We start from the raw sequence: 17,104 nt of genomic DNA, 5'->3' as shown, positions 1-17,104 counted from the left end.
ATTTAGCTCAGTTACCTTAGCTTTCTTGGGTACTGGAACAATGGTGGCCCTCTTGAAGCATGTGGGAACAGCAGACTGGGATAAGGATTGATTGAATATGTCCGTAAACACACCAGCCAGCTGGTCTGCGCATGCTCTGAGGACACGGCTAGGGATGCCGTCTGGGCTGGCAGCCTTGTGAGAGTTAACACGTTTAAATGCTTTACTCACATTGGCTGCAGTGAAGGAGAGCCCGCAGGTTTTGGTAGCGGACAGTGTCATTGGCACTGTATTGTACTCAAAGCGAGCAAAGAAGTTATTTAGTTTGTTTGGGAGCAGGACATCGTGGTCCGCGACGTGGCTGGTTTTCTTTTTGTAGTCCGTGATTGATTGTAGACCCTGCCACATACCTCTCCTGTCTGAGCCGATGAATTGTGACTCTACTTTGTCTCTGTACTGACGCTTAGCTTGTTTCATTGTTGTAGAAACATCAGATCAATTGAAACAGGATGCACCTGAGCTCAACTTCGAGTCTCATAGCAAAGGGTCTGAATACTGAATACTATTTTTAATACATTTGCAAACATTTCTAAAAACCTGTTTTCGCTTTGTCATTATGGGGTATTGTGTGTAGATTGCTGACAATTATTTGTTTTTAATCCATTTTAGAATAAGGCTGTAACATGGAAAAAATCAAGGTACCTGAATACTTAACGAAGGCACTGTACACACACACACACACACACACACACACACACACACACACACACACACACACAAAGGCAGGCTGTCCTTCACCTGAGCTCATTTTAAATGGCAATGCGGGTCGTCATAGCAGGAAACAAAATGCCTGGCCTCAGGAGAAAAAAAAATACGATGTACAGGATGACTCGTGGCTTTGTTCACACACGTACACACACACACACACACACACACACACACACACACACACACACACACACACACACGTTCGACTTCATACACACACGTACATACACATAAACACATTTGCAGAGACACACAATACAACAACTACAGTAGCTCTCTACACTTCCAGATGCCTGTGTACGTAGGTCAGCCCCGAAATTCTTCTTCTTATCAACTGTATACAAGAATTTACTCTGCGTTGTCTTATGAATTCAGCATTCTCCGTGTTGGTTTTGCCAATCCCCATTGTCACGCCTCTGAGAAGCAGCGGTTACATCATGTAGGTCTGATATCTGATTGGAGGTTAACTTTACAGTGATGCTATTGGTCAACAACTCGGGTTTTGTATCATAAAGATTCATTGTTATTTCTCGTATTTGTTCCTGAACTACTGTGTTGAGACTTTAGTTCTCTCTCTCTCTCTCTCTCTCTCTCTCTCTCTCTCTCTCTCTCTCTCTCTCTCTCTCTCTCTCTCTCACGGGCTTTTGGGGCATGGTTAGAATAATACTTGTTAATGCTTTTAAGTTAAGCTTATGCCTTGTATGTGAATCCATTCATTTTAGAAAGTAATTAAATACACTTGTATTTAGAATTCTATTTTCAGACATTTCTTCATTGCCTGTTACTCTAACTAAATATAATATAAGTATTCATGAGAGAACAACATTTATGCCAGTTGCCCCCCTTTTCAATCTTCTTGCAACAGTGTAGAGCTTATTTAATATACAGTAGAGACTGATGCAGCCTAGGAGGTGAAGACTGTAGGGCATGCCTGTCTGTCTTCAGGCTTGTGTGATGTGTGTAAAGCGATATCCATCCATACTGTGTAGCGTACACACCACTCTGTAGGACACTTTGTGTGTGTGTGTTAAAGATCTGCCCTCTCGCATAGAAAGGTCAGGTGTTATGCACTTAAAAAGCTAATCTGTGTTTGTGTGTGAGTGTGTGTCTCCGGCATGCCTGCGTGTGCGTCAGCCTCTAATGATGAGGATGATGGAGGGACTCAAAGGAGGAGTGAGAGCCGGGGTTTTGGGGCGAGTACCTGGTGGGAGGCTAGGCGATTGGGGAGGGGGCTTTAAAGACACTTGTTGGACGGCCGTCTATTAATATAAAAGATGTCCCGTTTCAAAGTGCTTTATTCAAGCTCAGAGTACCGGCGCTCACAGAAGAGGACATGTCCACAGGAATGTTCCCTCTGTCAATTTGCAAAAAAGAAAAAGAGAGAAAAGGAATGGAGGACAGGCGTGTGGAGGGTATGTAAGATGGGTGTGTGTGTGGGGGGGGGGGGTGTTCCTGTGTGTCCACTGAGCTCCTTTTGCCTGCCAGCCAAGCGTCTCTGTTTCAGAAGTAATGCACCATCTCAAAGCCACAAAAGTACAGAAAAGAAAGACCGTCTGCGTCTCTTGTTACATGAAAGTGGTTTTATCCACACCGCCCGGCAGTATATCAACCTTGAACTTGGCCACTGGAGACTCTCACCCATCTCCTGTCTGCGTTTTATCAGAGAATGTTATAAACGAGGTTTCTGATGATGAACTGATTTACCAGTGGCTATTCATTTTGTTTGGTCAGGAGTGTCTATGCATCACTAGGCAGGGAGGCTGAGACAGCAGTTCATGTCTCCATTTCTCTCTAGCTGACGTGTGTCTCAGTCTGTATCTGAGTGGATGTCTCTGTTCACTACCAGTCAAAAGTTTAGACACACCTAGTCATTCCAGGGGTTTTCTTTATTTTTACTATTTTCTACATTGTAGAATAATAGTGAAGACCTCAACACTATCAAATAACACGTGGAATCAGGAAGTAAAAAGTGTTAATCTATTTTGATTTGTTTATATTTGATATTCTTCAAAGTAGCCACCCTTTGTCCTGATGACAGCTTTGCACACTTGTCATTCTCTCAACCAGCTTTATGAGGTAGTCACCTGGAATGAATTTCAATTAACAGGTCGAATATGTGGAATATCTTTCCTTCTTAATGCGTTTGAGCCAATCGGTTCTGTAGGGGTGGTATACAGAAGATAGCCCTATTTGGTAAACGAGCTAGTCCATATTATGGCAAGAACAGCTCAAATAAGCAAAGAGAAATGACAGTACGTCATTACTTTAAGACATGAAGGTCAGTCAATCCGGTAAATTTCAAGAACTTTGAAAGGTTCTCTAGTGCAGTCGCAAAAACCATCAAGCGCTATGATGAAACTGGCTCTCATGAGGAACACCACAGGAAAGGAAGACCCAGAGTTACCTCTGCTGCAGAGGATAAGTTCCCAGCCTCTGAAATTGCAGCCCAAATAAATGCTTCTCAGAGTTCAAGTAACAGACACATCTCAACATCAACTGTTCAGAGGAGACTGTGTGAATAAAGCCTTCATGGTCGAATTGCTGCAAAGAAACCACTACTAAAGGACACCGATAATAAGAAGAGACTTGCTTGGACTTAGAAACATGAGCAATGGACATTAGACCGGTGGAAATCTGTCATTTGGTCTGATGATTTCAAATTTGAGATTTTTGGTTCCAACCGCCGTGTCTTTGTGAGACGCAGAGTAGGTAAACGGATATACTCCGCATGTGTGGTTCCCACCGTGAATCATGGAGTAGGAGATGTGATGGTGTGGGGGTGCTTTGCTGGTGACACTGTCTGTGATTTATCTAGAATTCAAGGCACACTTAACCAGCATGGCTACCACAGCATTCTGCTGCGATACGCCATCCCATCTGGTTTGAGCTTAGTCTCACTATCGATTTGTTTTTCAACAGGACAATGACCCAACACACCTCCAGGCTGTGTAAGGGCTATTTGACCAAGAAGGAGAGTGATGGAGTTCTGTGTCAGATGACCTGGCCTCCACAATCACCTGACCTCAACCCAATTGAGATGGTTTGGGATGAGTTGCATTGCAGAGTGAAGGAAAAGCAGCCATCAAGTGCTCAGCATATGTGGGAACTCCTTTAACTTCTTGGGGCTATGTGGGACGCTAGCGTGCCACCCGTGGTGCACCCTATCAACAGCAGGTGCATTTCAAGAGCGGCAAATTTGAAACCAAATAAATGTCAAAATTCAAATTTTTCAAACATACAACTATCTTACACCCTTTGAAAGATAAACATCTCCTTAATCTAACCACGTTGTCCGATTTCAAAAAGGTTTTACGGCGAAAGCATAAAGTTAGATTATGTTAGGAGAGTACATTGACAATAGCTGTGTGTAATGTTTTGTCAATTCAAAGACAGGGTCACCAAAACCATAAAACCAGCTAAAATGATGCACTAACCTTTTACAATCTCCATCAGATGACACTCCTAGGACATTATGTTAGACAATGCATGCATTTTTAGTTCTATCAAGTTCATATTTATATCCAAAAACAGCGTTTTACTATGGCATTGATGTTGAGGAAATCGTTTCCCTCCAATAACCGGCAGTCAAGTCAGCACCACAAATTAAATAATTAAAATTAGAAAACATTGGTAAAATATTATATTGTCATTTAAAGAATTATAGATTTACATCTCTTGAACGCAATCAACTTGCCAGATTTAAAAATAACCTTACTGGGAAATCACACTTTGCAATAATCTGAGCACTGCAGCATTTGCACGTCTGGATAAAAAAAATGTACCCGATTTAATCTGGTTACTAATCCTACCCAGTAACTAGAATATGCATATACTTATTATATATGGATAGAAAACACTCTAAAGTTTCTAAAACTGTTTGAATGGTGTCTGTGAGTATAACAGAACTCATTTGGCAGGCAAAACCCTGAGACATTTTCTGACAGGAAGTGGATACCTGATGTGTTGTATTACCTTTAAACCTATCCCATTGAAAAACACAGGGGCTGAGGAATATTTTGGCACTTCCTATTGCTTCCACTAGATGTCACCAGCCTTTACAAAGTGTTTTGAGTCTTCTGGAGGGAGATCTGACCGAACAAGAGCCATGGAACGATGATGTCCCATTAGACACCTGGCGCGCGAGTTCGTTGGGTACCCTCGTTCCAATACGTTATAAAAGAGTATGCATTCGTCCACCTTGAATATTATTCATGTTCTGGTTAAAAAAGGCCCTAATGATTTATGCTATACAACGTTTGACATGTTTGAACGAACGTAAATATATTTTTTCCCCTCGTTCATGACGAGAAGTCCGGCTGGCTTAGATCATGTGCTAACAAGACGGAGATTTTTGGACATAAATGATGAGCTTTTTTGAAAAAAACTACATTCGTTATGGACCTGTGATACCTGGAAGTGACATCTGATGAAGAGAATCAAAGGTAATGGATTATTTACATAGTATTTTAGATTTTAGATCTCCCCAACATGACGTCTAGTCTGTATCGCAACGCGTATTTTTCTGGGCGCAGTGCTCAGATTATTGCAAAGTGTGATTTCCCAGTAAGGTTATTTTTAAATCTGGCAAGTTGATTGCGTTCAAGAGATGTAAATCTATAATTCTTTAAATGACAATATAATATTTTACCAATGTTTTCTAATTTTAATTATTTAATTTGTGACGCTGACTTGACTGCCGGTTATTGGAGGGAAACGATTTCCTCAACATCAATGCCATAGTAAAACGCTGTTTTTGGATATAAATATGAACTTGATAGAACTAAAAATGCATGCATTGTCTAACATAATGTCCTAGGAGTGTCATCTGATGGAGATTGTAAAAGGTTAGTGCATCATTTTAGCTGGTTTTATGGTTTTGGTGACCCTGTCTTTGACTTGACAAAACATTACACACAACTCTTGTAAATGTACTGTCCTAACATACTCTAAATTTATGCTTTCGCCGTAAAACCTTTTTGAAATCGTAAAACGTGGTTAGATTAAGGAGATGTTTATCTTTCAAATGGTGTAAAATAGTTGTATTTTTGAAAAATTAGAATTTTGACATTTATTTGGATTCAAATTTGCCGCTCTTGAAATGCACCTGCTGTTGATGGAGTGCACCACGGGTGGCACGCTAGCGTCCCACCTAGCCCCAAGAGGTTTTAAGAGTGTTGGAAAAGCATTCCAGGTGAAGGTGGTTGAGAGAATGCCAAGAGTGCAAAGCTGTAATCAAGGGAAAGGGTGGCTACTTTGAAGAATTGCAAATATAAAATATTTGACTGGTACTTTGTTTCTCTATGTGTGCGTTGGTCTGCATGTCTCTCGCTGTCTCTCTCGGTGTGTGTGTGTGTGTGTGTGTGTGTGTGTGTGTGTGTGTGTGTGTGTGTGTGTGTGTGTGTGTGTGTGTGTGTGTGTGTGTGTGAGACTAGTACTGTGTACAAGCAGTTCTGAGTATCATCACTTTTTAATATGAATTGTTAAGTTAATGCTTTAGCAAAGTATATTTTTTAAAGTTGGCACTGATTTCATAGGAGTCATCTGGTCTCTGTTTGAGGGGACGTCTGCCTGTATTCTGCCGTCTTGGCTGAGACATGATGGATTATTTCATCAGTTGAGAAGGGGTGCACTGTGATCTCTGTCTTAGCCTGGAATGCGCCTTAGTCACAGTCTCTCACACACACAGACTGCACCGGTGCGCATGCACACACTGAGAAGAAGTGTGTGTGTGTGTGTGACGTCGGACAAGTAGAGATAACTAGTAGGCCCTTCTGAGTGAACATCTCATAATGAAGTGGGTAGAGTAGCAGGTCAGCAGTTGTCAAACAGAGGCACAGATCCGTACACACCATTAGGAACCCACAGTCCTATCCAATAACCTACCGCAGAGTGCCCATAGTTGGTGTGGGGTTAGAACGGTTGGGCTTTGTGCTTGAGTGTGTGTCAGCATGTATGTACAGTTTCTGAAACCAGGTTGACCTGGCCTAAGGTGCTTATTCAAGTTTCTCTCTCCCCTCATAACCCCTTCTTCTCTTCATCTGTCTATTGAACAGGGTCATCACTCTATCTGACAGGCACAGAAGGCTAGCTAATGACCACCTCTCTTATCCACACACACACACACACACACACACAGTCCCCCGCCTCTGACCTGACCTGACAAGTCCTAAGCCGTCATTTCCTCATGTTGCTTATTTTACAACACATTTCTCCCAGAAAGCCTTCCAACTCTGCCCCCCTCCATCCATCCGTCTCTCCCTCCCTCCATCTGGTTTGAATCTGCAGGCTACTGTGTCACAGATAGGTGTAGGGACTGGTGATTTCTCTTTCATTTCTCCTTATCCTCCCTTCACAATGGCTCTGCTTGTTTGGAGACTTCATAAGGGACTGGAGAGGCTGTCAATGTGTGCTGTGCAGTCTTATCATTAGGGTCCTGAGTTTTTCCTGATCACTTGACTTCACCAGGAAAACCTTTGAACCCTAATTTATGAAGAGTGAGCTGTACCTTGTTGCGTAAGTGTCACAACCCTCTTTTGGGAGACAGATCTCTCTTGATGAGTTCATGCCATTTTCTCTAGATTGATGTAATACTCTGAATATAGAGACAGACACTTTATGAAACCTTTTCTATCTATTTACAATACCTGTTATGTTGTTTAATGGATAATGGTCAATGTGTTTTCTATAAAACAGTCTCAAATAAAAATCTGAGTGCAGTTTACCCAAATTAGTTATGTTATTGTGTTATCCTTGTGAAATGCAGGCTGCATATAACCTCATCCCATGGCTAGTGTTGGATATCAATGCTTCAAGTTGGCCTTAGTGGGAGTGACCATACAATTCAGTGGGAGTGACCTTACTGAGTAAAGTATTTGTCATTTAATTTGAGCAAATCACACAACTGTGAGGTGTGTTTCCAAGTGGAGGCAAGACATGTATAGAATACACATACAGGTTAGGGGGAAGGTGTTGTGGGAGATGATTGGTTGGTAGATTAAGCCAGGGAGGGGGTTTGAATAATCTCACCCGTGCGCCGGTGTAAGCGTTTTTTGCACGGGCTGAAAGTTGATTGCATTCGATTATGGACCGGGCTGCTTCCCAGGCATGAGCCATGTGCCCCGCTCTGTCCGACGGCGAAGTTGGCTCAAAACAAAAGTGACGTAATTAAGCACGTTTAGTAATGAGTAGGATTCTGTTTTCCCATGCAAAAGTGATTGCTTATGATAACACTGTCTGCCCTACCAATGAAAACTGGATTGAAAATTCAAAAATGTATTTTATACAGAAAGGGTTGTATGTTTCTGGGCGATGCACCATGCTGCCTTGTTGACAACATGACCGAGCAGTGCAGATTACTGTTCGATTTGAGGAGGGCGCTCCTCCCTCCCTGCCTTCGCCCGGGCCAGATTAATCAAACCCCTTCATTGCCTATGCTCCCGATCTTTCTATTGGCTAACAAAGGCCAAGTTTGCCGTGTTGGTTCACCAGACTCTGCGCATTTGGGCGGAAGTGTCTGGGAACGAGATTAGACTGCATATACAGCTTTTATGTTGGGAAATAGGGTAGAACTGACATTGATAAATATCGGAGTGTCTATTGCGACTTGCCATTATAGGATTCATCTTTGTGTTTTTACCCAACACTCTCCCATTATTATCTGTGGTCTGTTGACAAAATACCTGCTTTCACTTATTCAATACTATAGAAAACCATTTCATATGTAGTTTTAGGCCGAGCAATATGGTACACATCCAGGACATGGATTTGATCGCAAAATCCCCAACCCTGCTCTTGGGTCAAGCTTTAAAGGGATATTGCAAGATTTCTCAATTTAGGTTGTTTATCTACTTTATCTACCCAGAGTCAAACGAACTCATGGATACCATTATTATTATTAGCATATCGTTATCGTAGCGCAATTGCTGGAAGTCTCCCGGTAGCTAGCTACTCTCATTAGCAGGGGAATAGACTTTCTAACTACTCCAAAACTTGGTGGTAGGTAATTTGGTCATCACAACATGGTATCTACCTGTGAGCTCACAGACACCATAATGGGACGGATACAAAATTGCGATCTCAATACTTTTCTATGCGACAATGGGGAAAGAATGAGGAAGTGGATAGAATCTTAATATTATCAGTGAAATAAAACATGTTTGAAAGTATTGATTGCTATGTATAGCTTTGTAAGACTATAAATGACCAACCACCCAGTTTTGGAGTAATTAAAAACAGGGGTTGGACCCGGTTCAGGCAACAGAACCTAAAACCGGAAAAGAACGACATTTTTCAAGGAACAGAATCATAACCAGGAACGAAAGTGATCTATACTGTTCCGGGAACAGAACCGTTATTTTAAAAGCATGGAAACCGGTTAATAACGTTATTTTACATTTTGGACATCTTTTTCCAGTCCCACAAAAACGCAATAAACCGCCTAGGCAAAACCCTCCCTCTGTCAATCAGAAACTTCTTCCAGTGCCTGCCTGCCAGCTGAAAATCTTTGCTGTGTGTGTGTGTGTGTAGACTACCTGCCCCTCCCCCTCCGAAGCATAGCTCTAGTCTACTGACATTACAAGCGTGATTCAGAAAATGGGGAGAGATTTTTAATTAGAGAATAATGGTTTGAATTTTTCAATGCTAGTTAGGGATACTGTAGTTAATACATTTCACATTGAATTTATTAGCTACAAAAAGGTAAGACGTTTTTAATTCTGGTGCCGCTCTGCACACACTAGGTTGTTAGCTTGCGAGCTTCTCTGTTCCAACGTTAAGTCAACTCTGAAGTTCAAAGACATTTAAAGTTCCTCCATAGAAACCGCTCCTCCATAGGTATAATTCGGTTGGCCTAATTCAGATAATATATGTCATCACAAGATGCCCAGAGCTTCAAGCCAAGCCTCTTCCTTCTCGCTCTCTTCCCACCCACAAAATTTTATTTACATCTCACGCCCTACACTCGTTTTTCCATCACGCATGTTTAACAACTCATTGCGCTATAGCTTGCCCGCTTCATAGCAAGCTGCTCTATCCGCACTGCATGATTGTAGTTTAATGTCAAGCTAAATGTAAAACAAAATAAGATTTCAGAGGTTTAAAAAAATATATAAACCAGTACTTTTTTGGTGTTCAAACTGGTTCAGAACTTTATTTTGCTGGTCGGAACAGTGGAATGGAACAAAATAAAATCTAGTTCTGTTCAGAACAAAACAAATGGAAAAACATTGTTGTTCCAACCCCTGGTTAGGTCTATTCACCTGCATGTGAGAGGACCTGGATACTGTACTGGGAGACTTCCAGCAATTGCGCTATATGCTTGCTATCTTCAATAATCTCCAAACTGCACGCAGAGACATACAAATGATATCCATGATTTCTGACTCTGGGTAAGTAGATAAACAATCTAAATCTCTAAATCTTGCAGTATTCCTTTAACGCTGGACTGGTGCAAAGCTGACAGCTACTCTTTTCTTTTTCTCCCTCTCTCCTTCTTTCTCAATCTCCCCTACTCTCTCCTTCATCCATATTTTTTTTCTCTTTCTCTCTCTCTCTCTCTCGCTCTCGCTCTCGCTCTCTCTCTCTCTCTCTGCATCCTTCTATGTAATAATGGACTATTTTCTTTGTTTTGTCTCCTTTTCAAGACAGAGGCAAGGGAGACCATCCCCAGGATGCTGGCAGAGCTGGACCTGGGCAGGACAGAGAAGTGTGTGAGGGTCAACTCCGTGTCCAGCGGCCTGGCCAATGCTGACCTACAGGTCATCCTGCAGGCCGAGGTTCTGCCTCCAGCCCTGATGCTGCCTAAGGTGGAGGACGTAGCAGAGGTGCAATGGGTATGTGTCTTTTATGTGTGTACGTGTGGAGGTTTTTGCTTCATGAGTGATTGCCTGAGACCAAAGACTTGTCTTAGCTCCCAGCGCTAACACTAAGACTTTGGCTCAGTGAGCTAACAGTCTTGTAGTGTGCAGTCTGTGTCAAACCCAGTTTGACATATTGGTGCAGTGACTTGGATTCCATCACTTGCCATCTGCTGCTAGAGTTGATGCGGCGAGATTGGTGGAGAGCAATGTTCCCTCTGAACTGCGTGTGTGTGCGTGCAGTAGCCCAGAAACTGCCACGCAGCTCCCCCGGGACTGCCACAGAGAAATATCAGCACACAGAGAGAAGAACGAGATTGAACTTCACTAGACTTTCTGGAGCAGTGGTCACAAATCGGTCGATCTCGACAAACATTCTGTAAAAAACTGTTGGTGGTATGTGCCCCTGATTCAGCTGCTCTGCACTCCGGGTAGACAAACTGTTGCCATTTGGAACCATTTCTTGTGTCTGAAGGTACAAACTGCCTTCCCGGTGAGCCCAGAGAGCAAATCAAGTGCGCTATAGGCTTACCCCTGGCCAATCGGATGGCTTAGATCACCGTGTCTGCAGTAATGTAGCAGGCATAAAGAAAGCTACACCAAAGTTGATACTGTGAAATTTCACAACTTTAAAACCATGACTAGAGTGAGACTGTCAACCAAAACAGTAAAGAACTGCTGTTTTAATGAGTGACTTCATGTTTAAGTTCTTACTCAGCACTGTCAACACTTTATATTCAACACGTTTATAAGCCGTAAAATGCGTGATGTATTTCCACTCAGCGCTACTACAAGCACCGCAGTAGTAATGAATGGTATGAAAGTGTATCTATAGGCTTGCGTTGTTGTTATTATTAGTGGCTTGGGTCTTTTTTAATATGGAGGAATTTTTCACTTTCTCTGTTCACAGGAGTAATAACATTAATTTGTGCATGAGGCAGAAATAATGAGGTGTGACTCAAATTTCGCAATCAGCTGGAAGTCCATGTCCTTTTTTGGTCAGTGGAGGAAAGGGAGAGCGGAGTGATGTTGATAGGCAGACCATCAGTCAGCTGTTCTCTCCCTCCACTGAGACTGACCATCAGATACAGGCACCATCAGCCCAGTAAAATAAAAAGTAAATTATTTAAATGTATGCTCACTCAGCTGTGCTTCACAAGTAATATAACAACGAATCTATTACCGGTGTGATCATATAGCCCATTTTGAAATATTTCTATTTTTTAAATTCCCCCAACGACAATGCATTCATTGGCAGGGCAATTAAAGCAAAGCCAGTATGCGGTGATAATGACGCTCTTATCCAGAGCGACTTACAAAATGGTGCATTCAACTTATGATATCCAGTGGAACAACCACTTTACAATAGTGCATCTAAATCTTTTAAGGGGGGGGTTAGAAGGATTACTTTATCCTATCCTAGGTATTCCTTAAAGAGGTGGGGTTTCAGGTGTCTCCAGAAGGTGGTGATTGACTCCGCTGTCCTGGCATCGTGAGGGAGCTTGTTCCACCATTGGGGTGCCAGAGCAGCAAACAGTTTTGACTGGGCTGAGCGGGAACTGTGCTTCCTCAGAGGTAGGGGGGCCAGCAGGCCAGTGGTGGATGAACGCAGTGCCCTTGTTTGGGTGTAGGGCCTGATCAGAGCCTGAAGGTATGGAGGTGCCGTTCCCTTCACAGCTCCGTAGGCAATCACCATGGTCTTGTAGCGGATGCGAGCTTCAACTGGAAGCCAGTGGAGAGAGCGGAGGAGCGGGGTGACGTGAGAGAACTTGGGAAGGTAATGTAAACTTATGTAAACTTTACACAGACCGGTGTGGCATAAACAGTCAGAGCTGCGGTAGACCTATATGCAAATAGACCAAATGCATCTGTGCCATTTACTTAATTGGACTGTGTTTACAGCTTGAGCGGTCGTGAGTAGATGCACTTGTTTTGTTTTTATCCTTTGCTAGTTAGTGAGTTATTAGCCAAGTTGTAGATAATTTGGGGAGTGATTGCTTCTTACAGGAGCACAAAACATGTACATTTATAGACATCTTTGAAAAGTGAGTCAGGTAAAGAGCTTATTTCTTTCTTAAAGGTGCAGTGGTGTATATTGAGACAGGCTTGAATAAGCTAAGTAGCCAATAGGCAGAGGGTAGCATGATTTGTCTGATTCTCTGTAATAATAGTGTTGGAATAATAATGCATTTCATTTTGTAAAGTGGTTTCTTGCATCAAACACAACATTTTCAGTCACCTCCTTGTCTGAAGAACAAGTGGATAAACAGATTGTTTTTTTTCCCTCAAAAGTCTCATGGAATGTAGGCCTACATTGAACACCCCACATTTCTGCTACTGTAGGCTGAATGATAGAACAGCTATTTCTATGTTAAAATGTTATGGGATGCATTTTCTCTGTTGTTTTTGATGGTAGGCCTCTGGTAGGCCCACATTATGATTAAATAGCAGAGGTGGGACCAAGTCATTGTTTTACAAGTCCCAAGTCAAGACAGGCAAGTCAAGTCTCAAGTCCTAAACTTTGAGTTTCGAATCATAAACAAGTCAAAATGATCTCTAAACCAAATGTAATACCATTTCATATTTTTAACAAGAGTAATAGTTAGTATATTACATTTACACAAATCATGAATGCTTTTAAAAATATATATATTTATTACTTGCCAAATAAACTTGACTTCCATGGGTAGCCATGAGAAAGACCCCCTCCCCCCATATCGATCGACTATCGAGGATCGCTATGGGGCACAATCGGGCGATGTAGACTTGTACACAATCGCCCAACCTTAACACACACACAACCTCTCTGTGTGTGGTTACAGTAGGCTAACGTAGGTCAATGGTTTCAGGAACAGCAGTAACATCAGGCAGGATTTAGGCTACCAACTGCCTGGCCAATTGTAGCTCAATCTTGGGTGCAATGATCACGTTCCCGCACTGACTGACTGTGTGGAGGCTCATTGATTTAATGTTACGTTAGCCTACATGCTACACTAGCAAAGTTATATAGCTGTCGGCTATATTAGCCACGACTTACCGTTCTTTGTGCAGCTTCAAATGTCGAACAAAGTTGGAAGTAGTTGTGCCTCCGTCTGTAATTTTCTTCCGGCATGTTTTGCAAGTTCCAATCTGTTTTTTTGTTGACTACAGCGTAGTCTTTATATCCGAAAATAATAATTTGGGGTATCATCTTTCCAAGGGCTCCGTCGGAATTCACACACCGAAGATCCTCTGCACTGCCACGCTCAACTTTTTCTCAGCTGGCACAATTTGATTGGCTGAAGAGTTGATGAGCTGCACACTTTTTTAAATAGCATCATTTTTAATATTTGGGCTTGGGGTGGGTATCAAGTCAGTTCGAGTCAAAAAGGCTCAAGTCCAAGTCAAGTCACGAGTCATTGGTGTTAAAGTCAAAGTCGAGTTGCAAGTCATCATATTTGTCACTCGAGTCTGACTCGAGTCCAAGTCATGTGACTCGAGTCCACACCTCTGTTAAATAGCCACAGTAGCCAACATGGCCACTGTTGAAACTGTAACTTAAAGCGGGTACAGTCTCAGTGTTCACAGTAAACGCACGATGGAAGTCGCACAGAATCTTGCACAGAACATTGGTGGAAAGGGGATGAATTGTAATAGAGGTGGTTCAGTTTCTAAACCTTGTCTGGGAGCTGAAGACTTGCATTTACTTTCTCCACTATTGCCTAGGCTTAAGCTCAACATTCTTGTGGCGCTCCGACGACCTGTGTTCAAAACCCAGATCACATCTTGTTCAACATCTTGCACAACGGAAGCAAAAAATAAGAGGAGTGAGAAACTAAAAATGCTCAAAACATTTCTGCCTTCTTCCCTCCCCCCTCTGTCTTTAAAGCACACAGCGGCCCTCATGGACAAACCCAATGCAGTAAGAGGAAACCACGGGAATCTTCAAAGTAATAACAACAAACTTTGCCATTTCTCCATCAAGCGAGGGGAATTGATTCCTGTGGCAGGGCCCAGGGAGAGGCCCAGTGTTGCTCTTGGCCCTCGGTAAAAAAACAGATGACATTTCTTTAGCTGGGGCTTTAGAAGTTCCACAGATCTCTGAGCGAGCGCAAATGTGACTTGCTCTACCCACTGTGGATTTTGGGGAAATTGGAGAGCACTTATTGAACTAATGAGTTGAGATGCCATGTGTTATATCATATTATGATATAAGATGGTATATATCCGTTTATAAGACAGTTATTAATAAAAATCATAATTAACATAAGAGGCCATTATAGTTTCTGAACTGAACATACACATTTTTAATCGGAGTTCCCAATTTGACACCGTTCCTGTTTGTTAAATGAGAATGGATGTTAGTCATGGAACGGTGTGTGTGTGTGTGTGTGTGTGTGTGTGTGTGTGTGTGTGTGTGTGTGTGTGTGTGTGTGTGTGTGTGTGTGTGTGTGTGTGTGTGTGTGTGTGTGTGTGTGTGTGTCAGTGAGTGAGTGCAGGACATTGTGTCAACACTTTTACTTTCTTTAGCCCCGCTGAATGGATACCTCAGTCTGTCCCATCAGCTCTAGGCCCCGCGCCACTCCAGACATACGTCAACCGTGGGAGACAACGAGCTTGTGGTTCCGGTTCCGTTGGCATGCATTGAAACGTATAATCATAATGATGATATGTTAATCATAATGATACATAAGAAATTCAGACCAGGTAGCTATTACTTTTTCCAAAGTCAAGACAGAACTTAATTTATTGATAAGACAGATAGCAGAATTTACCATCCATTGAGTTAAACTCAACCAATACTTCCATGGTAATCGCCCCAAGCTACACAGTAATAATCAATTAGCTGATATAGTAACTATTGAATCTAAAACACGGGAATTCCTATCAGAACCAAAATTAATCAAAGTTCCTCCCACTTCTATAAAGATTTGTACACTGCACTGTAAATCCACACCAAGCCAGCCCTTACAAAAATGAATTTGTTGCTGAAAACTAAATAGTGTGCCATGAAATGTGGCCAAAACTTTGCAAACGTTTGCCACGTGGTGAATCTGCGGCAAATCTTTGGCAACAATAACAGTTTGCCAGAGGTTTTTTTCTGGCAGAAAATTCTCTTAGGATTCAATTTGAATCTGTGCCAAACATGGGGCAACAAGTTCATGACCAATCAAGGAGATAAGAAACATCTGTTTGAAAATGGAAACCAAGCTATCTATGTACAGTGGGGGAAAAAAGTATTTGATCCCCTGCTGATTTTGTACGTTTGCCCACTGACAAAGAAATGATCAGTCTATAATTTTAATGGTAGGTTTATTTGAACAGTGAGAGACATAATAAAACCAAAAAAATCCAGAAAAACACATAAATCAAAAACGTTATAAATTGATTAGCATTTTAATGAGGGAAATAAGTATTTGACCCCCTCTCAATCAGAAAGATTTCTGGCTCCCTGGTGTCTTTTATACAGGTAACGAGCTGAGATTAGGAGCACACCTCTTAAAGGGAGTGCTCCTAACAGAAGCAATCAATCAATCAGATTCCAAACTCTCCACCATGGCCAAGACCAAAGAGCTCTCCAAGGATGTCAGGGACAAGATTGTAGACCTACACAAGGCTGGAATGGGCTACAAGACCATCGCCAAGCAGCTTGGTGAGAAGGTGACAACATTTGGTGCGATTATTTGCAAATGGACGAAACACAAAATAACTGTCTATCCCTCGGCCTGGGGCTCCATGCAAGATCTCACCTCGTGGAGTTGCAATTATCATGAGAACGGTGAGGAATCAGCCCAGAACTACACGGGAGGATCTTGCCAATGATCTCAAGGCAGCTGGGACCATAGTCACCAAGAAAACAATTGGTAACACACTATGCCGTGAAGGACTGAAATCCTGCTGCGCCCGCAAGGTCCCCCTGCTCAAGAAGACATATACATGCCCGTCTGAAGTTTGCCAATGAACATCTGAATGATTCAGAGGACAACTGGTAAAAGTGTTGTGGTCAGATGAGACCAAAATGGAGCTCTTTGGCATCAACTCAACTCGCCGTGTTTGGAGGAGGTGGAATGCTGCCTATGACCCCAAGAACACCATCTCCACCGTCAAACATGGAGGTGGAAACATTATGCTTTGATGGTGTTTTTTTTCTAGGGGGACAAGACAACTACACCGCATCAAAGGGACGATGGACGGGGCCATGTACCGTCAAATCTTGGGTGAGAACCTCCTTCCCTCAGCCAGAGCATTGAAAATGGGTCGTGGATGGGTATTCCAGCATGACAATGACCCAAACACATGGCTAAGGCAACAAAGGAGTGGCTCAAGAAGATGCACATTAAGGTCCTGGAGTGGCCTAGCCAACATCTTTGAGATGTGTTTTTCTGGATTTTTTTGTTGTTATTGTCTCTCACTGTTCAAATAAACCTACCATTAAAATTATAGACTGATAATTTCTTTGTCAATGGGCAAACGTACAAAATCAGCAGGGGATCAAATACTTTTTTCCCTCACTGTAGCTAGCT

The 17,104-nt window shown here is 42.3% G+C and overlaps 1 protein-coding gene across 1 annotated transcript in view; it reads left to right on the top strand.

Moving 5' to 3' along the window:
• The window catches only part of clybl (citrate lyase beta like), a 220,545-nt gene that overhangs the window by 116,040 nt on the left and 87,401 nt on the right, over positions 1-17,104 (top strand). The window contains exon 3 of the mRNA XM_014172831.2: positions 10,389-10,577. Coding sequence (XP_014028306.2) covers positions 10,389-10,577 — 189 coding nt within the window. The remainder of the gene's footprint in view (positions 1-10,388; positions 10,578-17,104) is intronic.

This window comes from Salmo salar, chromosome ssa25, assembly GCF_905237065.1.
Source record: "Salmo salar chromosome ssa25, Ssal_v3.1, whole genome shotgun sequence".
Lineage (NCBI taxonomy): Eukaryota > Metazoa > Chordata > Actinopteri > Salmoniformes > Salmonidae > Salmo > Salmo salar.
Note: the sequence above shows the minus strand (reverse complement) of the source record. Positions and strands in the feature narration are given on the sequence as shown.